At 53.1% G+C, this 22705-nt stretch overlaps 3 protein-coding genes across 4 annotated transcripts; 2 read left to right on the forward strand and 1 right to left on the reverse strand.

The window, feature by feature from the left end:
• Positions 1-619: 619 nt before the first annotated feature.
• HPD (4-hydroxyphenylpyruvate dioxygenase) lies at positions 620-4382 on the reverse strand. Its single transcript, NM_001277491.2, has 14 exons — positions 4347-4382; positions 4215-4241; positions 3631-3693; positions 3245-3349; positions 3114-3156; positions 2967-3049; positions 2717-2806; positions 2524-2627; positions 2362-2439; positions 2101-2263; positions 1917-1988; positions 1581-1703; positions 1378-1494; positions 620-1227 (listed from the first exon to the last, which is right to left on the reverse strand). Exons 1-14 carry the CDS (start codon positions 4347-4349, stop codon positions 1117-1119), a joined length of 1182 nt encoding a protein of 393 aa, NP_001264420.1. The 5' UTR covers positions 4350-4382; the 3' UTR covers positions 620-1116.
• A 674-nt stretch (positions 4383-5056) lies between these two features.
• Positions 5057-7762, forward strand: PSMD9 (proteasome 26S subunit, non-ATPase 9). 2 transcript variants are annotated; one of them, NM_001006189.2, is made up of 6 exons: positions 5057-5194; positions 5269-5371; positions 5551-5738; positions 6315-6416; positions 6568-6656; positions 6988-7762. In NM_001006189.2, exons 1-6 carry the CDS (start codon positions 5081-5083, stop codon positions 7013-7015), a joined length of 624 nt encoding a protein of 207 aa, NP_001006189.2. In that variant the 5' UTR covers positions 5057-5080; the 3' UTR covers positions 7016-7762. The 2 variants fall into 2 exon arrangements, with proteins under 2 accessions (NP_001006189.2, NP_001383277.1); NM_001396348.1 differs by having other exon boundaries at positions 6324-6416.
• A 1205-nt stretch (positions 7763-8967) lies between these two features.
• WDR66 (WD repeat domain 66) lies at positions 8968-22342 on the forward strand. The gene is given in 23 exon segments (XM_040648246.2): positions 8968-9236; positions 9781-9948; positions 10061-10192; positions 10386-10495; positions 10625-10733; positions 11080-11160; positions 11255-11360; positions 11362-11582; positions 11981-12198; positions 12597-12770; positions 13012-13045; positions 13207-13385; positions 13619-13866; positions 13948-14096; positions 14215-14388; positions 14642-14826; positions 15168-15279; positions 15504-15667; positions 16938-17028; positions 17239-17382; positions 19793-20021; positions 21242-21343; positions 22096-22342. Coding segments are annotated over 23 exon segments (3327 nt in total). The 5' UTR covers positions 8968-9152; the 3' UTR covers positions 22209-22342.
• Positions 22343-22705: the final 363 nt, after the last annotated feature.

Raw genomic sequence — 22705 nt, forward strand, 5'->3', positions numbered from 1 at the left:
GGTGGATGCAGCAGCTGATAGAGGAGGAAAAGAAACAAAAGAAACTCCTGCTGCTGTGCCTTCTCCTAGTTTGGCTCTTGCTGACTGCAGTGGGGATGGGACCCGTGGGGATGGTGGTGCTAGGATTTGACTTGGGGCCGTGGCTGCTGGGTGGGCTCACGCTGTGTCCCAGGAGCCTGAGCCATGGGCTTCACTCAGGGCTTTGCTTCCACACTGGGAAGTGAAGGGAGCTGCAGTGGGTGCTGTGGGGATTCAGAGTGCAGGTGTGTGCCAGCAGGGAGACCTATGGCCACCAAGCACTCTGAGATGTTCTTCAGCTGTTCGGAGGTCTGCAGGTCCTCAGGGAACATTCGAGGTTCACAGAATCATTGAATGGTTGGGTTGGGAAGGACCTGAAAACCCATCCAGTTCCAACCTCTGCCAAGGGCTGCTTGGCCTCCACTGGAGCAGGTTGTGCAGAGCCCCATCCAGCTGGCCGTGGGCACCTCCAGGGCTGGGACACCCTCAGCAGGTATTTATTAGCAAAGTGTGTTGGGTATGGCTGACACAATGACAGCGCTGAACCTGGAGCCTCAGCTCCTCCCTGACCCCAATGACTGTAGGACAGACTCAGCAGCACTCAACTGTGACAGACGGGTTTATTATGACAGTGGGAAGAGTCCCCATTCCAGGACTGTGACAGCACCCAGGGGGGTGAGCAATGGCCACAAACCCAGCAACCCCTTCTTGAGAGACTGGAGATATTCCACCCTTTGTTAATTCAGGTCCTAGAGCAGTGCCACATTGCACTGGTGGGAAAGCCAAACCCTATACATTTGTTCATCTCATTCTAGAATGCTGCGGCTACCCTAAAATCGTGACTCAAGATTGAACCTACACGTGTGCCATGAGTCTGTGCTGCGTTTGGATTTGGTGGCTTGGATGGGGTTGTGCTGAGGTGAAGGCATTGGCCATGCTCCTTCTCTCATGTGAAGCCTGGGCTGGGTCCCGTCACAGCTTGGGAGCAACATCCCATTTGTCATGTAAGTTCGGGCTGTTGACAAAGCACAGCCAGTTCCCACTTCGTTTGTGATTCAGCTCATTATGGCCCAGCGCCAGGGCACCCGCACTCCGCCTCTACATGCGCTCGGTCTCTCCGTTGGGGCTCAGGACAGTCAGGTTGCCTCGTGCATCCTGATCAATTTCAATGGCTTCAAACAAGGACTTGAAGTTCCCGGCGCCAAAGCCCTGTGGGAGGATGGCGTTACCCACACTATGCCCAAAGGGTTCATCACAGCACCGTGGTGCTGGTGGCACCGGGTGCCGTGAGGTCCTCAGGCTGCCACTCAATGCTAAGGCAGCCTTTATGACTTTTAGCAGTGAAACCCTCCAACCAACCTGGTGGTTGTGCCTCTGGATGACCTCCAGGAAGACCGTGGGTCTGTCCTGAACTGGTTTGGTGAAGATCTGGAGCAAGTATCCCTTCTCATCAAAGTCCACCAGGATTTTCAGTTCCTGGAGACAAGTGATAGGGAAACAGCTCTGAGTTCCATCAGGGAACAAGGGGACAGCCCTGCATCGCCCTGCCGTGCCCAACGCACCTCCAGCTTGTCAATGCTCTCCTTCACTTTGATCTTGGCGGTCTTCAGCCTCTCCCGCAGCAGTTGGTAGTAGCTGGATGGCACGTCCATGAACTGCATGCCGCGCTGCTTCAGGTTGGTGATCTGCAAATGGGGAGCTTTGGGTCGGGCACGTGAGGACAGGAGGTATTGGGATGCAACGCGACGCTTCCCCATTGCATTGCCCAAGCAGAGCAGGAGGCCCTGTCCCACTCCGTCCCTTTGGGCCCAGTGTGGAGTTGGCCACCACATGAGGATTCTAACTGTGAGGCATCACCCCGTGACACGGCCCCATGGGGCTGCCCTGGGGGCACTCACCGCCGAGATGATGTCGGAGGTGTTGAGCGCGATGTGCTGCACTCCGGCCCCTCCGTAGTAATCGATGTATTCCTGCAGGGAAACGTCTCACTGCAGTGGCGGTGTGGCTGCAGCGCCGGCCCCGTCCCATCTCCTTCACCCAGCCCGGCGGTGGTGGCGGTGACGGCTCAGCCGCTGGGCTCACCTGAATCTGGGATTTCCTCTTGCCGTTCGCCGGTTCATTGATGGGCATCTTGATGGTCTCCTCGTAGTTGGTGACCACGATGGAGCGCAGGGCGCTGAACTCGGTGTGCAGCTGCTTGTCATCCACCGACCAGAAGCGGTGGAAAAGGAGGTTCTTCTGGTACCTGCCCACCCACAGCGGCCGTGTTGGAGCCCCTCGCAATAATGAACCTCTGCTCTGTGCAATTGCCCTCAGCCTCCTCCCAGCCCGTCCTGCTCTCACCAGTCTGCCACCGGCACCATCTGGAGGTCGGGCTGGTTCCCCACCACGTGGTCCACAAAGCTCAGCTTGGCACTCGGCCTGCAGGGACAGGGGGCAGCACTCAGCCCTGATGGCAGTCGGGCGGTGGGATCCACCCCCACATTGGGACCCTGTGCTACTCACAGCCTGGGCAGCAGTGGGTCCCTGAAGAGGGGCGCATGGTACCCAGGCAGGAAGAGCCCTTTGTAGTTGAGCTTCTCCACCAAGGTGTGCGTTGTGTCGCCATACTGCAGAGGGGAGGAAGAGACTCTGTGCCCATTGCTGCGATGCACAGACTCCGCTGCGTGTGGGGGGGCTCAGCGCCCTCATCACTCACCGTCTGGATGACGGCGAACTTCACCTTCCCAAACTTGTCCTCCTCCACCCAGGGCTCCTTCACCACCACAGCTCCACGCTCCTTGGCTTTCTGAGCAGAGGAGAGTGCCCGTCCTGCCACGTGCCCCCGGGGCCCTTCCCACACCAATGTGGGGCCGTGTGGCCGTGATACCCAGCAGCCCCAAAATCGCTCCTTTTCCCCCAGACTCACCGTTTCAGGGCGCCCGCCGCACCTCACATGTGCTGCCTACCTGCACGATGAAGTCACAGTCCTCCACCTCGAAGGCCACGTCCTTCACACCATCCCCGTGCTTCACCATATGCTCGCCCATCTCTGCCGACAGCCGACGTCAGCGGGGACACTGCAGAGCGCCCACCACCCCCGGCCCCAGACTTACCCTCATTGCCCGGATTGAGCGCCGACGAGAGGACGAAAATGATCTGGGATGGAAGAGGACGGGAGGAAGGGTTGGGGATGGGAGGAAGGATCCCACCGCCCATGCTCAGCGCATCCCGCCGCATTGCACACCTTGTCCTGCTTGATGACGTGTGACACCACCTCCCTGCTGCCGGTCTCCAGCCCGCGGTACGCCAGCTCCTCGAATCCCAGCTTGTTGCAGTAGTATGAGGCAGCCTGCGGCACAGCACGGCGTGTGCATGGCTGTGCGGTGTGCGCGGGGGCATCGGGTGCTCCCAGCACAGCCTTTCACCCCGCTCTGTGTGCAGCAGAGCGTGACATATTTTTGCTTTTCCTTTGCATTTTTGCCCCATGCGCACCCCCGGCATCCACCCTCCCCCTTGCGCAAGGGCCCAAGGCCACGACCCCGGGCCAGGGCCGCTGCCAGCACACACACACACGGCCCCGCCGTCCCCCAGCAGCCAATGGCCACCACCGCCACCCCTGCAGCCTCCTACCTGTTTGGCATTGCCCACCCAGAAGGTGATGGAGTGGAAGTGGATGAAGCGGCCTCGCTGGTGCTAAAGGGAAGGGGAAAAGAAGTTGTATGCACTGCAATCCCTGCGGGTTGCGATTCCTTTGGGTGCAGTTCCTCCAAATGGAATTCTTCCCAATGCAATTCCTGAAAGTGCACCCCAGTGACATGGATGACGCCCTGGCCCCCTGCTCTGATGATTTTTTGGAGTGTTTTGCATGCAGGCTGTTCTGCACACAGGGCACAGCGTTGGCTCCGGTGGCATGGAGCGAAGTGGTTGCAAAGCACCCAGGTATCAGCCTGGAAGTGAGCCCAGGAGCGTCTGGTCCTATAGAAACATGCAGCGGGAAGTTTGGATTTGGGGTTTGAGATTTGGGTCACAGAGAAAGAGATGGCAGCTGCAGACCAACCCCGCCACCTGCCCTCATTAACCCCGCAGCGTTAACGATTCACCTGGCAGCAAAGCACCCAACACCACCCCAGGAGCACCGCGGGGCGGCCATGGGGCTCCCAGTGCTGAGCACGGGACGGAGCGTCCCCCCGAGCAGAGAGCAGGGAGGCACTCACCTTTTCCCCTTTGTCCGTGTACGTCGTCTGCAAGAGAAGTGGGACAGGCAGTGAGCGGGGCGCGAGGCCGGGGGGAAACGCAGGGAATTCCCCCCCCAGATGTGCAGTTCTGTGCCTGCTCCCCGCCCTCACCATGCTGTGACCCTGCGATGTGACAGCAGCAAAGAGAGCGCGACCCCGAGCGCGGGGCTGATATAGGGCAAAGGTGCTCCTCCTCCAGCCCACCCCATCCTGAGGGCACTGCCCAGCGCTGGGGACAGCAGTGGTGGCAGCGGGACAGGCGGGTGGTGGCACTGTGCCACCCACTGCTGCTGCTGCTGCACAGCCACAGTCACCCCATGGCAATGACGCCGTGCCGTCACACGTGGGATGGCACAGCCGCGTGACCCCAAAGCAGTGGCACAACCGTAACGCTGTCGCTGCATGGCAATGACACTGCTGCGTCACCCACGGCACTGCCATCGCTCTGCCACCCCGAGGCGATGGTTCTGCTGTGTCACTGCACGGAACGGCACAGACAAGTCATCCTATCGCAATGGCACTGCTGTGTCAATCGCCCGGAGCTGCCACCCCCACATCACCCTATGGCAATGGCACAGCGGCACCACCCCACGGCACTGCCACAACTCCCGTGGCACCGCCATCACCGCCGTCACCCCCACGGCAGTAACGCTGCACGACACCCACGGACGCCCCACAGCCGCCCCACGCACCGCCCCTGGCCCCGCCCCCCGCGTGTTGGCCCCGCCCCTCGTACTATGGCCCCTTCCCAATGTTCTCACCTCCGAATGCGGCACTTCCGGTCCCGCCCTCGCGCGCCCCCTGACGCACTTCCTGCCGCCGCGGCACGGCGCGGTGCCGCCGCCATGTCGGAGGACGGGTCGGGCCGCGCCATGACGCTGGGCGAGGTGCAGCAGCTGGTGCGGCGTAAGGACGAGCTGGAGGCGCAGATCCGGGCCTGCTACCAGCTCCTGGAGGACGTGAGCGGGGCGCGGGGCCGGGCGCGGGGCTCGGGGCGCTGCCGGCGGCCTCACCGCGGCTTTTCTCCCCTCAGCAAAAGGGCGTGGGTATGGACGGGCCGCTGGTGGACGCCGAGGGCTTCCCCCGGGCCGACATCGATCTGTACCAAGTGCGCGCCGCGCGGCACAGCATCGCCTGTGAGTGGGGCCGGGGCCGGGGTGTTCGGCCGTGGTGTGGGCGGGAAGTGGCGTGTGGGTCTCCTCAGGGTGGGAAGAGGGGCTCGGGAAGAACTTACCTTGCGGTGATCTCTGTTGGTCCTTTCAAACCGTAGCGATGCTCCGATTCTACTTCTTACTGAGCTTGGTGCCACCCGCAGGTCTGCAGAACGACCACAAGGCTCTGATGAAGCAGGTGGAGGAGGCTCTTCACCAGCTGCACGCCCGGGAGAAGGAGAAGCACGCCAGGGATGAGGCAGAGGCACGGGCTGAGGCCATGAGCCAGAGCCTGCCACCTGCCTTTGCCAAAGTCAATGCTGTGACGCCGGAGTCTCCTGCCAGCACCTCGGTACGTTGCTGGGGCTGACAGCGGGTGGGGAGGGCTTCTTTTCGACCTAGGGAGGGGAAATAAGATGCATTGCTTGTTTTCTCTGCTAACATGCAGGAATAAGTTGGGAGATACTGATTATTATTGTTGTTATCCCACTCCCACTTTCTTCATTTTAAGTGTTTGTCAAATATTCAGTCACTTTCTCAACCGGTGTAGTTATTCTTGAAAGCTCCCATGGAAGGAGCTGCCCGTGTGTGGCAGTGGCAGTGTCACTGAGTTGTCCCTGTGAGCTGGTTTGTCGCTGTGCTGGGATCAGAAAGTGCATTCTGTCTGCTGTGTCGTGGCACCACACAGCTCTCACAAGGCCTCTCTGTTCATTGCAGCCTCAGTGTTTGTTTTCTCATAAAATAGGGCAGAGAAATGAGTGCATGCTCCTTTCTAAGGACACGGAGAGGATATAATGTTCAGTTGTCTGAATGGTGAGAAGTGTGGTGTTCTAGCACAGCCTATGTGGCTGGAGGAAAGCTCCTGTGAGCAGGCAGTGTTACTTGTCATCAGAGATCACAGATGCTCAGCTTCTTTCTGTCCGTCCAGGGCCTTCAGGTTGATGATGAGATTGTGGAGTTTGGTTCCGTCAATGTGCACAACTTCAAGAGCCTGCAGAACATTGCCACAGTAGTACAGCACAGTGAAGGAGTAAGTTTGTTTCTGCTGTAACTGCATTCTCTTACCTCTCCTAGTGAGCTACAGCATTTACTGTGGAATGGCCAGAGAAGCTACCACAGCTATTGGGTACTTTATAATGGAAATGAGAGAGCTCATCTTTTCTTTTTTTCACTTCTCACAGAGACCTCTGAGTGTGACTGTGATCCGCAACGGCAAGAAAGTGCACCTGGGGCTGACTCCAAAGCGCTGGGCTGGGAAGGGCCTCCTGGGGTAGGCTGCTATTCAGAGTGGAGGGGGCTCTTACCAGCTCAGGGCACGCTTCATGCAGCAGAGCCATCTCTGTGCTTCACTCTGTGCTGCTGCCTGCTGTGATGTGTCTCACTGGCAGATTCCAGCTGAGAGGCTGTCAACTTAGTAGTCACATGGAATGATGAGTTGTATCAAGTATGGGTATGGGGCTGAAGATCTCAATGGCTAGTTCCTCTAGTATAGGAAACCAATGGAGGAGATTGTGGTTGATCTGATTCATGCTGTGTCAGCTCATTTGAGCTTCTTTCAGAACTGAGACTTAAATGTTTTCTTTTCCACTCTTCTTTTTCAGCTGCAATATCATTCCCTTGCAAAGATGACCACAGCTCAGAAGACAATAAAAATGAAGCTTGTGCCTGCTTTCTGGACTCTGATTTGGTTTGAAAGCTTGCCCTAAGATCTTTGTTTTTGCTGAAATGAGTGTTTCGGAGGCTGTGACCTCTAGGTGGCTGGGCTTGCAGAGTCTGAAGAGGTTCTGTTGGAGCAGGGCCTTAATGCAGATGGAATTGCACTGGTTTGTGGGGAGCAACTCACAGAGTTGCAGGATGTGGCTTCTCATCTCTTGTGCCTTGCATCAGTTTGGAGTAAGGCTGGAGTGTAACTCAGATTTCACTTGAGACAGATTTGGAGGAGCATAGAATGCTTTTATGTGGTGATAACGTGGCATTCCTTCTTTTTTGTTGTTTCTCTGTGAAATTCCTCACTGAACATCTTGTAAAATAGGATAAAAAGACCTGGAACAATTTTTTCTTTTTTTTAAATTAGTAGATCACAGTCAAGGAACGTGCAAATCTGGCACTTTGTCCTTCCCATGTGAGCACAGCTGTTGGAAGTCACTAAATAAGATAGCATTTTTGGAATGCCTAATTATTTTAAGTTAATGAAATCAGCATTGGGGTTATAACTCTGTCTTTTAATGTATTGAAGTACTCTTAAATTTTTTATTTGCTGCAGTTGATTTTGGGGTGTATGAACACTTCAGGGGGGGTTGGGGTGATCTTGTTTGTAAGGTTGTTTCCAGTTGAACTTTGAAATTCTCATCCCAATGAATAAAACTGAGTGATGTCTCTTCCTGTTCTTTTTTGGAAGTTGCTATTTGGGGGCAGTAATTGTGGGCCATGTCAGGTAGGTTAAAAGCAGATCTGCAGAGGCATAAAAGCATTCTTCCCTGACCTTCCACAGCCAAAAACTTGTTTGGTGCAACGAAGCAGAATGTAGTTGTAAGTATATGGATGAATGGTGTACTGGCAGCTCTTATGTCAGACCAGCTGGAGCCTGGCCTTGTGTGCTTGGGGTATGTCTGCCTACCCCAGGTGTGCAGGCGTTGCCTGAACTGCAGGTGGATCTGGGTCTGCAGGCTGGTCCGGAAGAACAGCTCATGGGACGTTCTTCCAGGCCTTTGTGTATGTGCCTCCTGGGAGGAAATGCCCTATAAAGTCCTGGCTTTCTCTATTGCTCATGCAGTGAGGTTAGTGGGTCATCCCAGCACAGCAGAGTGAGTTAACTCCTGCTCTCAGGGAACTCATTTCCCTGTCACTGTGGAGGATGTCTGCACTGTGACATCCATAGCTCTGTGGGGCTTTGTAGAAGTGCACATCCTGGCTGTGTGCTCTGAGCACTGTTCCCATTGGTGGTAGGACTGGATCAGTTCCAGCAAGTGGAAAAAAATCACAGTTGTGTTGCAAAACCTGCCATCTTGCACTCCTTAGAAACGGTGTTTTGGGAGTGCCCCTGCTTATTCACCACCGGTTGTTTTCAGTCCACTTCCCTGGGTCAGATCTTTGCTCCTTAAGCCGTAATTCCCCACTCACCCAACGCAGCAGGTTGGAAGGAGCGTGTGGCGGCTGCGCGGCAGCTCCTCAGGTTGCTGAGATGGTTTGTGCTGATAACAGAATTGCTTCCCTCTCCCAGCAGGGCACCGGGCTCGTGCTGGGCAGGAGGAAAAACAAATTAGATTTAAAAATTGTTATTATTTGAGCTTAATAGCGTGTCTGAAGTAAGCAGCTGGGAGAGCCTGGAGCTGATTAGAAGGCAGCCATGGCTCGGGGTGGTCGCTGGGGGCCACGTCCCCACGTGGACATCGTCCTGATGGAGTGCTTTGAGCAGAGAGTCAGTGCTGCCTCTATAGGGCAGCTGGTGGGGAAAAGAAGGGGACGTGGAAGGGACGCAGAGTGGATGAGCCCCACTCTCACAGTGCTTTCCGGTCTATTGCTGGCAGCAGCCGTTGCAGCCGTTGCCTGGGGAACGGCAGTTGGATGCAAACAGAAGCGTCAGGCGCAGGGAGAGCCTGATCAGAGCTGGGCAGCAGAGCTCTGCCTGCCTGCTGGTGCTCAGGGAAAGTGTTACTGGGACTGAAAGCGTGCTCCGGGGCCCATGGGACCCAGCTTCCCGCGTGCCCTATCCTCCTCCTGTGGCCAACTGAAGTAAAAACATTTTGGACCGAGGCTGGAGGCAAGGATGGATGGTTCAAGTGACATCGCACCAAAGGAGTGGTCCCCAGACGGACAGATGCATCGGGAGGAAGCAATGCTGCCCCAGCAGGTGAGGGCGAGCAGTGCCTGGTGCAGGGTGCCAGGACCCCATCCCATTGCTGGGACAGTTTGTCACCAATGTCCCCCGGGGACGTGGAGTGGGGACCCCACACTGCAGTGTCTCCCCTCGCTTGGGGATGGGACTGAAAACAACCCTATGGGTGTCATTTGGAGCTGCAAATTGGACAGCTCAGGTGAATGGCAATTTCCATTCAGCTCCTCTCTTTTTCCCTTTTGTTATTAGATGTTATTATTTGTTACTGCTCTGCGTAGGCTCAGCCCAGCTGTATTTACTGAGCACCTGAGCTGCCCCCTGAGTTTTGTGTGTGATGTGATCCCAACCCTGGGCTGAATGGCTGAATGAAATGTTATCCAACCTCGCCTGGAACCATGGCTACAGCATCCACGCTGAGCTCACACCATGGAGAAAGCAAGGGGCCCTGTGGGAAGATGCAAAACTGTAACTGATGTGTAGGATGTGGCAAGGGGAACAGCAAAAAGAGAAGCTCCAGGTCTGGGAGCAGTGCGGACCCCAACTTCTCTCCCTTCCCAAGGACTCCATGGCTGCTGCCCAGGAAGATGGAGCTCTGGGAAATGCTGCAGCAGCTGCACCTCAGAGGGCTCCTGGAGAGCTGGAGGAGTGCAGCAGTGCTCCCAGCCGCGTGTGGGGCGCACAGCCTGGCCTGCTCTTCCAGGGAGAGAAGCAGAGCTGCCACCCTCTCGTGAGTACTACTGGGCAGGAGAGCAGCCCTGGGGCACCATGCTATGCCCCGTTACCCCAGGGGATTTCTGGGGAGTCCTTTCCCTACTACTAAGAACCTCTTCTCCCCGCAGAGCCTGTCCTGGGCGCTGGGCTACAACAGCAGCCTGGCTGTGCACAGCATGGAGGATGGGATGCTGCTGTACATCTGTGCCCACACAGTGGTCATCCACGATGTCCTCGGCAGCAGGCAGTACCACCTGCAGGTCTGCAGGCCTCTTCTATCCCTGAGTGGCTTTCTTCCATCCCTGGGTCCGGTGGGGTGGCCATCAGGGTGGTTTGGGGCTGCTCAAAGTGGGGCTGGAGGGGAGTAAATGGAAGACTCTTGAGTGGAAAGATGGGAAGTTCCTCCAGCCGAGCAGCTCTGGAGCTCCCAAGTGCTTCTCTCCTCCTTCCCAGGGCCATGCAAATGCCATCTCATGCCTGTGTGTCAGCGAGGACAGGCGCTGGGTTGCCACTGCTGACCAAGGTCCAGACCCTTTGGTCATCGTGTGGGATGCCTTTTCCGGGTGAGCTTCCATACAAACCTCCTGTATCCTTCATGGGGACAACACTGTCTGCCCTGCATCCCATTGCAGCAGGCAGCCTCCTGCTTACACATTCTGCCAGGAGTGCCCACGAGGGTTTTTTCCGCACAGGATCCCGGTGCGCACCATCTTTGACAGCCATGCAGGCAGTGGGGTCTGTGCTATCGCCATCTCCCGGGATGCAAAGTGTTTGGTAACCATCAGTACTGGCAGGGTGCAGGTGAGGATATTTCCTCTCTGTGTTTCCTTTGTCAAGATTTGTCTGGTGGGTCAGCACGTTGGTGATTTCTTTCTTGCTAAGCCACTGGGGGATAGATGGGGATTTCATTAAACGGAATGCTGCAGAGCTGAGAGTGAAGTTGGGATGAAAACTTCTGACCCTGCTGTGCTCACATTAAGGCAGCTCCTCACACTGTCCCTTGAAATTAAGCCGTCCGGCTGTGCTGGGCTATCCTGCTCCAGCCATTTAGCCCCTCATGCTCTGCAGCTGGAGGGGTTGGGGCTCAACAAGCCAATCTGGGAACTCCCAGAGGCCACAAACATCTCCTGGTTTCTCCCCATATCAGAGGGTCTGTGTGTGGAGGTGGACGTATCCCGATGAGAGCCCCGTGTGTGATGTGGAGCTGAGCCCTGAGTTTGGCTTCCAGGTGAGGGACTCGAGCATCGCACTTTGCTCAGTGAAAGAATAAACAGGGAACATCACTGCTTGCCATTAACATGACTCTCACCCTTTGATTTCAGGATTTTGTCATTTTTAACCCTCAAAATCCCTATGAGTTTGTCAGCAACAGCAAAACCCAGGTGATATTTTATCTATGGGTGAGTAGGGCCACAAAGGGTTCACCTCCTGGTACCTGATGTGCTCCCCACCTCTCCCACTCATGCTGCATGGGTGTTTGGGTGCTTCGTGGTGGTCACAGCTTCTGGGAGAGGAGCAGGGGTAGGGAGATGCATTTCTGTGGGCTCTGGGAGATTACAGAAGGCAGATGTCCTCGTGTGGATACGTGCTCTGCTCTCTCCACAGGGTGATGGTGGTTTGCAGTACAGCACTCCTACTTTGACCAGGCAGGTGAGTGCACGGGGAGCCACAGGGATCTGCAGCAGCCCTGTCCCTTCCTGTCCCCCTGTGGCAAAGTGGCGGCTGTGTCCCCAGACAATCCCCTGAGTTTCCTAAGGGGACAAGAAAGATTGCCCAAGATAAGGCCAGGAGTGACATCTCCCACATACATCATTTTATCATAGAATGGGCTGGGTTGGGAGGGGAAGCTTAAAGCCCAACCCCTGCCGTGGGCAGTGCTGCCAACCACTAGATCTGGTTGCCCGTGGCCCCATTCAGCCTGGCCTTCCGGGGCTCTACTCGCAGTGGCCATGTGCTGGCAACGGTCCCACCACGAGGCAGGGAGGGATCGTCACATCGAGAGAGCAGACAGGAGAACCAGCACTGACCCACCACTGCTCTCCCCACAGACCTTTGGCAGTGCAGTGGGACACTTCACCCAGTCTGCTTTCCACTTCGACGCCACGCGGGCGCTGACGGGCACCTCGGCTGGGAAGGTGGTGGTGTGGGATGTGGAGAGAAAGCGGGGGCTGGCCAAGGAGCCGCAGGGCAGGCTGCATGGCATGAAGGCCACCAAGCTGGTGCCGCTGCAGGAAGAAAGCGTGACAGTGCTGATGGTGCTGGAGAGGTAAGGAGGTGACGCTGCCCGTACGGTGCAGCCCTCGGGATCCTCGGGGCTCGGCCGAGGGCTCGGAGCTGTGCTCGGCCTCCGGGGCTCTGCCGGCAGAGGGAGCAGACGGTCTCCGAGCAGCGCGGGATGGGGCGCAGCGCCCGGCGCTTCTGCGCTTCTGGGCAGAGAAAGGACAAAAGGGAAGAGATCTCCCTCCGGTCCAATAATTACTTCGCGAGTTCCCCGTTTCGAGTAAACTCTCGGAAGTTCTGCAGGCTCCATCGCACTGTGTGCTCCTCACGGTCCGTTTTTATCTTTCCCATGGGTTGCACCGGTGGAACAAAGGGCAGGATGGACCCGAGCCGTTTGGAGCATGAGTTCTCCCACCCCGTAACACTGTGCTTCCTTCCTTCCAGCTGCATCGTGACGGGGGATGTGAGAGGCCAGGTGAAGTTCTACGATGGGCACCTGCAGCTCCTGGCCTGCTATGAGCACAGCGCTACGGCTCCCATTCGGTCCATCTCCTTCTCCAAAGTCCCTCCAGATCCTCCCAGTGCCTCTTGTACCAGCAGCCAGCCCTTCACTGCTAGGTGAGCATCCCTGTGTAAACGCAGCTCTTCTGCATCTTCCAGCACTGGTCATAAGCCGGATGTCCCCAGCTATGAACTGGGTGCCACATCTCAGTGCCAGAGAAGTGTTAATGCTGGCGTGGGGACAGCCAGCTGGGCATGGAGCCGAGCAGCTTGTCACGCAGCTGGTACACCACGCAGGGCTAATGCTGAGCCCATGGCTCCCACTGAGCCCCTTAATCCCCTGCTTAACCCCCCTCAGGTGGCTATTTCCAGTTGGATTTTATCACTGCTGGGTGAGATAATCCAGGCGGTGGTGAGGAGACTGCATGGCTTTGGGGGCTTGGGGCAGCACCACAGGGTGCCTGAGGAGCTCTGGAAAGTCTGCAAACCATATGCTGTGTTGTGGGGCTGCAAACCACATGTCCATCAGTCCTGCCTGAAGTTCTGCTGACAGCATCTCTCTGTAGCTGCTCATCTTTTCCAAAGAGCCACATGGGACAGGTTCCTCTCCAAGCTGGAGCCCTGTTGTCTGTTATCCCACATGAGTTACTGCTGTGGCCTTAGGCGTGTCACCATGCCCCAGTTCCTGGGTCCACTCCTGATCTTCTATTGGAATCCAGGCTTCATCCCTGGGTGAGCTGATGGCTGTATGCACTTATTTTGTTGTACATGTGGCCGTTCAGATTCAGGTCATGAACACAAAGTGCCACCTGTCTTCCAGGTCAAGAAGTCTTTGCATACTGAATTTTACTATGTATATCATGATTGTCCAGCTAAGTTGCCTAAAAGAGACTGTGTAAAGTTGCTCAGAGGATACGAGCCAGCAAGTCTGATTCATCTCATTCTATTTCTCTCACATCAAACAGGAACTTTATCCTTTCAACCTCTGATGCAACAGTGCTCCGTGTTGCGACAGATGGGACAGACTTTGAAAAAGTCATGGAAGAGGCCAAGAAAGCAGTGATGGCCATTGCATGCCACCCTCGGCAGGCATGGCTCGCCATGGGCAGTCACTGTGGGCTGCTGAAGGTGTGGGACTACCAGCAGCCCCAGCTCCTCGTGAGCAGGATGTTCCCCAGTGCTGGCATCCAGTGCCTGTCCTACAATCCTGCAGGTATCTTGGAGCTGTGACGACCCCAGGTACCGAGCACAGAGGTGGGAGCGTGTTGGGATTGCTTTCTGCTGGGCTTTGCAGGCTCCTTCCTGGCCGCTGGTTTTATCGATGGGAGTGTGCATGTCCTGGATGCCATTTCCCTGCTGCCCTGCTGTGAGGTGTTCAGGTTCTCGCGGGGCCCCGTAACTCACGTCCACTTCTCCCATGACTCTGAGTACCTCGCAACTGCTGTAAGCTTGCTCACTCCTTCCTGAGGTGTACGTGTGTATGTGCTGCTCCTGGTGCAGCCCTAGGAGCTGGGAATTGCCATGGGATCACGCTGCGTTGACTTCTGTACTCTCGTTCCAGGATGAGAAATATGCAGTGACCGTTTACAAAAGGGTTCTGCAGAACGAGCGTAGGTGCTGGGAACACCTGGCAGGGCTGCACTCCCACTACAAGCCCATCCGGAGCATCCTGTTTGGGATCCAGCTGGATGGCAGTGAGCCCCGGCTGCTGAGCCTTGGGGAGGACCGGCAGCTGGTACGGCCATGGGAGAGCAGCACTGGGGATTTGGGCTTGAGGTGGGGCTGGAGGAGAGTGCAGAGGGACACTCAGCCTGTGGCTCTGCAGCTCCCCATCAGTTCCAGGTTGTTTGTCAGCCTGGCATTGGGGCAGATCTGCAGTTGGGATGATCTGGGTTTGGGGATGCTCACCCTCAACAGTAGCTCCAAGTGATTAATCTATCAGGTCCACTGTGATGGCAGGTCATTGTGCTTCCTGGTCTTTCCCTCAGATTGAATATGACCTGAGCAGCAGCAGCAAGGACCAGCTGGTGGTCCTGCACAGACATCGTGTAGAGCAGGATGCAGTGCCCCTCTGCTTGGCCTGGTACCCGCAGTTCAGCACTGAGTCCTTCATCCTCACAGCCAACAGCTGCTACAAAATGAAGCTCTACAATGCAACGACCAAAATGTGCAGGTAGAGAGCCTTCCTTCTAGGAGGGTCATGGCTGCAAGTTGCCTCAGTCTGCCCATGGACTCTGCCCATGGACTTGGGATGCAGCAGTTGGAGAGTTGGACACAAGATGATATGATAGGAGCCCACAGAAGCAGCAAAGAATGATCTCTGGGCACTACATTTCTCTTAGCTCTGGTGCAGCCCCTTCTAGACAGGGATCCTGTCCTGGTATTACAGAGCCACTGCATGCACTGCACCTTCCCTTATGCACCTTCCCTTATCCACCCATCCTGGTGCACCACAGACATTCAGACATGGGAAAATGTTTTGTGAGAATGGGTGACAATGTTGTTTGCCTTTAGAAAGACTCTTCTGGGACCAACCTATGGCTCGCCACTGGAGAAGATGCAAATCCTCCCCAGGAGTGCTGCGCAGCCCCAGAAGCACTACCTGGCATACATTACCAAGGACAAGGTGTGGGGCACCAACTTTCTGCCATCTGTGTATTTGTGGAGCATTTTGGGCTTGGCTGGGGGGCTGAATGAAACCTGCCCTTGTAGGGGCAAGAGAAGTGAACGTCTGCAGGATGGAAGCACTTGGAAAGTCCTTATTTTAGACAAGGCCGGTCACTGAGGGCACGGTGTTGGTTCAGCCTTCCTGTGGAGCCCCCAACCTCACCATCTGCTCTTCCCATACAGGTGGGCCTGCAGATTCTGCCCATTGATGGCAACCCCCACAAGTCCTCAGCTTTCATTTGCCACCCAGATGGTGCCTCTGACCTGGCCATCTCCTACGACGGGCGCTACGTCTTTACGGCTGGGGGGAGTGACCGCACTGTTCTAAAGTGGGAGGTGAACCTAAAGTGAGTACCACAGAATGGAGAAGGGAGCCTGGAAGTGGCTTTCCACAGCTGCTTCATGCAGCCAACAGTCAGTGGGGAGCTGACCTAGCTGCTGGTGGCTGTGGTCAGTGAATGAGCGCCTATAAAATACTGCAGTCTAGGAAATGCTGAATGCCAAGACATGGAGGGTTGTCTGGTCGCTGTGAGAGCCTGGCTGCTGTGATGAGGGTTGCCCAGGGTCAGGAGGGAGCATATGGTACAGCAAGTGTATTCTCCAAATGGGAGAGGCCAGCATTTGCGAGGAAATCCCTGCTGCATTTGAAGGCTGGATTTAGCACAAGCCATTGTAATCCTGTAAAGCTTTGCTTACATGAGTAAGAGGACTGCACCTCTACACGCCACAGCAATGAGACCTGGCTGCAAAGGCAACAGGCTTATTTATTTTCTTTTCCACTTTGTGTGGCTTAAGCAGTCGGGGGTCAGAATAAGCGACGATTTAAGGAAGGCAATAGAATATAAACGATCCTTCTTTATAATGGTTGGCCAGAGTCCAGGCAACACTGAATTTCTGTGTAATTTGTTTTTGGAGCGGACGTCTTGATGAGCTAATTATCATTTTATTGCTGCTCCTGGCATCTTGTGCATCTCCACTGTGTTTAATACCCAAATAACTTAATTATGAGGAAAGCACGAAGCTAGCAAAAGCTGAAGCAGCACTACGGAGCTGTGCATCAGAGCTGCAGCCCTGCCGTCAGCACTCGGGCTGCTTTGGTTTAATGTGGGCAGCACCTGTGGCACCATCACTCTCTCATTCTGAGTTATGGGGGAAGAATGTGTCAGATGGAGGAGTGGGGAGCTCGGCTTTGTGTGGTTTCTTGCAAGCACCAAGCCGCAGCGCTCCGCACACTCAAAATGCTGATCTAGCTAATTCATCTCCCTCAGTGTCTCTATAAGGAAGCAGGAAAGCAAAGTGCCAGACACCCAGCTCGAGTCCATGGAAAAGCTGTTGGCTCCCCGCCCTGTGCTCATTCCACTAAACAAGAGGACCATTCAGCAATAATTAATTCCCACACTGTGCTATTGTATGTAAAACCTGGGTATGAAATATGCTGTAGAAGTGCAGGCTGGTGATAAAATGCACGTGGTTCAAAGCAGTGCCTCCCCTTCCTGCATTCTGAGGCCTGGGGATTTTATTTATTTATTGGAAGTGCCTCCAAACAATGACTAGAAAGGGAAATGAGAATTCTCTCCTCGTGTGAACCCTTCCTGCACCGCCTTCTCTCTGTGCCAGTGCCTTGGAAGCTGCCGCATCCCTGGGTGGGGAGGACCTGGTCCCATTCTACAGACTGCTGGAGGGCGGCCAGGACGGTGAATTCTTCAGGGTAATTGCGCTCACTGTGATCTCCGTGCTGCAACATCTGGTTGGAGTTTAAGATTCATTTATACAGGCCTGACATTCCTTTATTTTTTTTGTCCAGATTGCCTTTAACAGCGGTCTCATTGATACGACTGTTAGTAAATGTTAAATGCAGCCTTATCTTCCTCGCCTGTTGGTAGCTGAACTTTACAGTACCCGTTTGAATCCCTTGCAGGAGCTGGAAGACTATTTCTACTATGTGCAGCTGCACAGCCATGGCATTGATATGCTGGAGACCAGGCAGGTGTCAACGTACATTCCCTTGGAGGAAATTCCTTCTCTAATGAGAGCAATGGGATTTTATCCATCAGAGGAAGAGGTCAGTCCTTTGTTTTTATTGTTGTTAAAAAAAAAAATGAAAAAGAACGGGAATGATTGCATTTCAGATTGGGTATTAAGATGAAATTATTCTCCCACAGAGCTGCCAGGCACTGGCATGGGCTGCCCTTGGAGGCAGTGGGGTTGCTGTCCCTGGAGCTGCTCAGGAGATGTGGAGATGTGGCACTGAGGGATATGGCTAGTGGGCATAATGGGCATGGATTTGGGTTGGACTTTGGTGATCTTAGTGGTCTTTTCCAACCTTAATGATTCTGTGATTTACCGAGTGCCCTAGGGCTAGATTTAGACCTTAGTTATACTGGATGGCTCCAGGGAATATCCACTGTGCTTTGGTATCTCTGTGGCTTCCAGGAGTGTTTGAACTTCTTCACTTCTTCTTGGACTGTGTGCTGAGGCTGTGGCTGTTAGGCTATTACCATCAGGTCGGGTCTGAATCCTCCCTGCAGTACCACTGTGGGTGGGAGCGCTCAGTTCTGTGATTCTGGGTGTTGACAGAGCATCTTTTTCTTGTTCTGTCTTGGGCTGCTGAAAGAATAATTTTAGATGGAGCCAGCAGCCTTTATTCCCATGGAACTTCAAGCTCTTTCATAACTGATACCTCTGCAGACACTCTCTGAGCTTGCCTTTCAGGCTGCAGCAGTGGAGCTTCCTATCAAACATTTCTCAAAAGCTTTTCAGCCTCTAATTTTACAGCAGGCAAAGACAAGCAATTTGATAAGGGTTCTGCTGCTTCTCTCTTTGTAGCTCTCTCTACAAGGCTGTTTGCATTGTGTACAGGCCTAATTTGTAATGTTACAACCTGGCAAAAGGGCACTTAAAGCACATATGAAAAAAAAATTACTGAATCTGATGCAAGGAGATTTAAATAACAAGCTCCTCAAGCCACCTACAGCCCTACAATGCACGAGGGGCTCCTGGGGGAAGCAGCACAACGCTGTGTTCCTCCCCCTCCCCCCCGACTCCCCAGGGATGTTCTTCCACGCTGGAACTGCTTTGTCCTTGTGTCAGGCTGTGGTGTCATTCCCTTGCAGTTTGTTCGAACTCCTCCACGGCTCATTGCATTTTTGCCTCCTGGGGACAGAGAGAACGTATTCCTCTGGGAAATGTCTCCGGAAGGATCACTGTTAGCCCTCCACTCAAATCAAAATCGCAACGCTATTTCAGGAATGGCAATAAGTGCTAAACTGCTGCTAAGTGTAGGCAACCGACAATCTACTTCCCAAAGCAGGCAGGACAGCATGAAAATACAGAAAGTCTGTCTCTCTCTGGAGCGTTTAAATAAAGGAAAAACAGAAGGGAGAAAAGAGCTGCTTGGACTGGGTAGTGAGGCTTTTGGGAATTGGTGTTTTTCCTTTGTAGTTCGGTGTAGATCAGCTAGAGCTGACTCAAACTGGCTATTCTCACCTGGCACAGTGTTTGCTACAGGAAAAAGAGAAAGCTAAGATTTCCCTTTTCCCTGGGCTTTATTCAGTGGAAAAACTTGTGACAAGAGGACAAAGGCCCAAGGCTGAACACAAAGTTCTCCCCAGGGAGGTCTTGCATCAGCTTCCCCTCCTGGGGCAGCATGTTCACTGCACGCTGGCATGGGAAACTGTTTGTGTTTGTGCGAGGGGCTGCTCCATTGGGCACGAGCACACGGAGGACACTGAGCAGAAGCCCTAAGGAAAACCATGGGCACCAAGCATGGCTGCTCACCCAAGAGCAGAGCAAAAAGACCCAGCTGTTCCTGTCAAGGAGGGTACAATAAAGGGGCATGATCTCTGGTACCTGCTGTGGTGTGTGGATCCCCTGTGCAGCTTGCTTAGGTCAGGACTCCGTGCACATACTTCTCTGGTGGGCTGGTGTATTTACTGCTCTGTGGTTTGCTGCCTGCAGTCCCCAGAGTGCAGACACAGCTGCAGCAAGGGTACGGATGACAGCTGCAAAGTCACGGGGTGCTCTCATCACTCAGTCCCCGGGGAAGGTTTCTTCCCCATCTCACATTAGTAACGTGTAACATCCAGGGCAAAATACTTTTCTGATAGGGGCAGAGAGAGCCCAGAATTCTGCAGGAATTACACTGTTGCATTAATGCAGTTTTGAGCAGAAAAAATCTCACTGGCCCTCTAGGGTAACTCATTGGCACCTCTGAGGACAACCACACACGTAAATAGAGGAAATCCAAAATAACTACATATCTGCTACCCCCATCTTTAGCTAAGGTCACAAGAACGAGCACATAACCGTTAGCCATGTCCATCCTCAGCTGCTGAGCTGATTGCTGGGCTGTGGCCGTGACACCTGCAGTGCCAGCACACACAGCCACAGTGCACTGCCATTTGTGGCACTGGAAACTGGTCCGGTGCCCTTCAACAAGCAGGTGTGTAACAGTTTCTCGCCTTCATTTTCAGATTGAAGAAATGCTAAACGAAGTAAAATTCAGCGAGTATGTGGATACTGGAGAACAAGTGACAAAAATCAATTTAGGGGATTTTATCAAACTTTATATAAATCATCGGCCTGCATTTGGCTTGTCAATGAAAACAATACGACAGGCGTTTCAGGTCCTTGGCTATGATAATGAGAATGGTGACAAAGTCATTGACAGAGGGGACTTGCTGTCGCTCCTTCAGTGCAGGGGTGAGTTATTTCTTTTCTAATATTAGTTCTACGCTTGCTAGTTCTGTCTTCAATTTCAGAATGTATTCACAGCAGCAAAAAATTAATGTGAAACTATAGCTTGGTAACCAGGCAGGCATGGGGAGCCACCTGCTTTAGGATTTTAAATTGAATGAGCACGTCTGTTGTCTCAGCTGTACTTCTCTTGCTGCTCTGGAAATCTCTGCTGGCCTGAAGGATCTCGTCTGTCAAACGATGAGCGTGGATCTTGGCAGATCATATCTTCCTCCAATATACCCTTATCCAAGTTAGCATTGTCTTCACTGGTCACGCAGGCTCCAGAAAGGTCATAGAAAACTGGAGAAGAGAGAGACAAGAAGGGAGGGATGAAAACGGTCAGTCTTGGACTGAAATCTGAAAAGATGTGTTGGTTTAATTCAGCTGAATCAGAAAGAATGTCATAAGAATACATATTAAGATACTTATGGCCAATGCCAGAGTGGTAGTTCATGTATTCCTATTGACATGCTCCTGCTGTCAAAAAGGGGAGATTTTAGTGCAGCTGAGCACTAAAATGGGTAAAGGGAAGTGCTCCTTTTACTCAGTACGTCACGCAGTAATACTTGCAACAAAGATCCGTGTAAACCAAGGACTGAAGCAATGTGGGAAAGGTTAGTTATTTATATGGATGGTGTGAACATCCATAAATAGATAATTAGATAGGATAGAACAGTTTCATAACAGATCTATAACCTCATGTTTGAGGACACGAGCCAGCCACTAGCTGGGAACAAACACTGTGTTCAGATCTCCCAGGATATTAGATTATGACTTTCCTGCTCTGTCTTCTTCCTTCTCTGTGCAGAAGTGGCTGCAGGCATAGGCACAGGTCTACATGGTCCATATTTTGTCCTGGGCCGTGGGTTCTTCAGTGGAACAGAAGCTCAGGCTCCTGCAAGCACAAAGTAGCCTCAAGAGCTGTATGCATCAGAGTTTCTCCATTTAATAATAGATAATTTTACCCCAAATCCACGCAAGACACAAGAACCATCTTCCTTGGAATTAACATTTTCCAGTGCTATAATCACGTTTCAATTGGTGACGTGGTCTGCATCTTAGAAAAACCAAATCTTCCAAACTACCCTATTTTGTTTGTTCACAGTTCTTGCTCAGGTTGCCTTGCAGTTTTTGTGCTAATGACACCGTAACCCAAGGGGCTGGTTTTGTTTTAACACATACAGGAGAGCATATGATGGAGGATGAGCTGGCACTGTGTCTGTCTGCCCTGCTGGGCAGGCATCCAATGAGAGGAAGATCTGACCTGGACATGTGTGATCCCTCAGGTATGAAATTAGCATTCCGCACTGCACAGAGGCAGGACTGATTCAATTCCCAAACAAAATGATTTAAATTGCAAGCCCATTACCCTGTTAGGCCAAGAGCTGTCAAAAGCACTCAGGATTGCAAGAATAGATATAGACCCATAGGTTGTCCTTCCTCCATGCAACAGTTGTATGGGTGTAACTAAAAATAAACGAACAACAAAATATAACTGGAACCTGACAGGATTACACTGCTGTTTATCTGGGGTCTGGAACTGGAATTGGAAACACACAGTGGAAGGTTTACATGCCAAAGGCAAAAAGGGAATTCTACCATATGCAAATTACAGCATTGATTTCATCCAAGCAGCGGTACACATTGTAACAGAACAACCACACTTGTGTACATTTCATGTCCTAGCCTACACCAGCCTAGAACAGGAACCCTTGTACTGCACGCACACAGTGCAGCCCCTGCATGCCTTTGGGACTGGAGGATCTCCTCAGACCAATGGAGTGCAGAAGCTGTCTTCAGTCCCTTGACTCTTCTGAGGTGTAGGCATCCACTGCAAAGTGAGACAGCCCGCAGACCTGACAGTGTTTCTCTGATAGTGTGTGATGCACTAAGCTAGTAAAACAGTACTTCATGATTACTGCATACATTGTTAAAAGCATTCAATTCATTTATTGCTACTTATAAATTTTACTGTTCTGGAATGCCATTTTTACACTGCTCTCGTGTGTCTCCTGTTGTTGTCATTACTGCTTTCCAGGTGCAGCAGCTTTGATGGAAGAAGAAATTCCAGAGGAAATCACAGCAGAGAGATTCACTGCTGGCATTCTTGGCCTATCCATTGCTGAGCCAGAAAAAAGAGCAGTAAAATGAGATGGATAATCCATCTATGAAGACTCAGAATTGTAGCTGCTGCCACCGTTTTCTACTCATTTCTACTTTCCAAACTCCTCAAGTACCTGTGAACTATATGTGTTTATTAAAAACTGTTGCATAGCTTCAGATTATTCAAACTCTAGGTTGACCCCTCATTTAGCACATGCCACAAGCCTATGAGATCAAATCTATTTCCCAATTCTATGTGTTTCTAATACTGCACCCTCTGTCCTGCTACAGCAGAAGGTTTTCATTTGGCAATGTCTTTGGAAGCATTTCTGCTGCCAGGGCATGGCCCACACCTCCAGTGCCCCCTTTCACCTTTCAAAGAACTGGCTGAAACGTGGCCTGGGTAAACACGGTGCTTTCCAGAAAGGATCTTTGCAGAAAGCTGCACGAAAGCTCTGTTCTAAAGACATTGGTTCACTTGGGAGAACATCGGTCTGCAGGGAACGCTGGGCAGCTGTAAGGCATGGCACAGTGATTGGTACACT

This window comes from Gallus gallus, chromosome 15, assembly GCF_016699485.2.
Source record: "Gallus gallus isolate bGalGal1 chromosome 15, bGalGal1.mat.broiler.GRCg7b, whole genome shotgun sequence".
Classification (NCBI taxonomy): domain Eukaryota; kingdom Metazoa; phylum Chordata; class Aves; order Galliformes; family Phasianidae; genus Gallus; species Gallus gallus.

Excerpts from the sequence above, each read along its gene's own strand:
- HPD (NM_001277491.2), bottom strand. Across the intron at positions 3,350-3,630 it reads GGGTGGGCAATGCCAAACAG|GCTGCCTCATACTACTGCAA; the intron begins GTAGGAGGCTGC and ends GCTGTGCCGCAG. Across the intron at positions 2,628-2,716 it reads AGTTCGCCGTCATCCAGACG|TATGGCGACACAACGCACAC; the intron begins GTGAGTGATGAG and ends TCCCCTCTGCAG.
- PSMD9 (NM_001006189.2), top strand. The coding sequence starts at position 5,081 with ATGTCGGAGGACGGGTCGGGCCGCGCCATGACGCTGGGCGAGGTGCAG. Across the intron at positions 5,372-5,550 it reads CGCGCGGCACAGCATCGCCT|GTCTGCAGAACGACCACAAG; the intron begins GTGAGTGGGGCC and ends TGCCACCCGCAG. Across the intron at positions 6,417-6,567 it reads TAGTACAGCACAGTGAAGGA|AGACCTCTGAGTGTGACTGT; the intron begins GTAAGTTTGTTT and ends CACTTCTCACAG.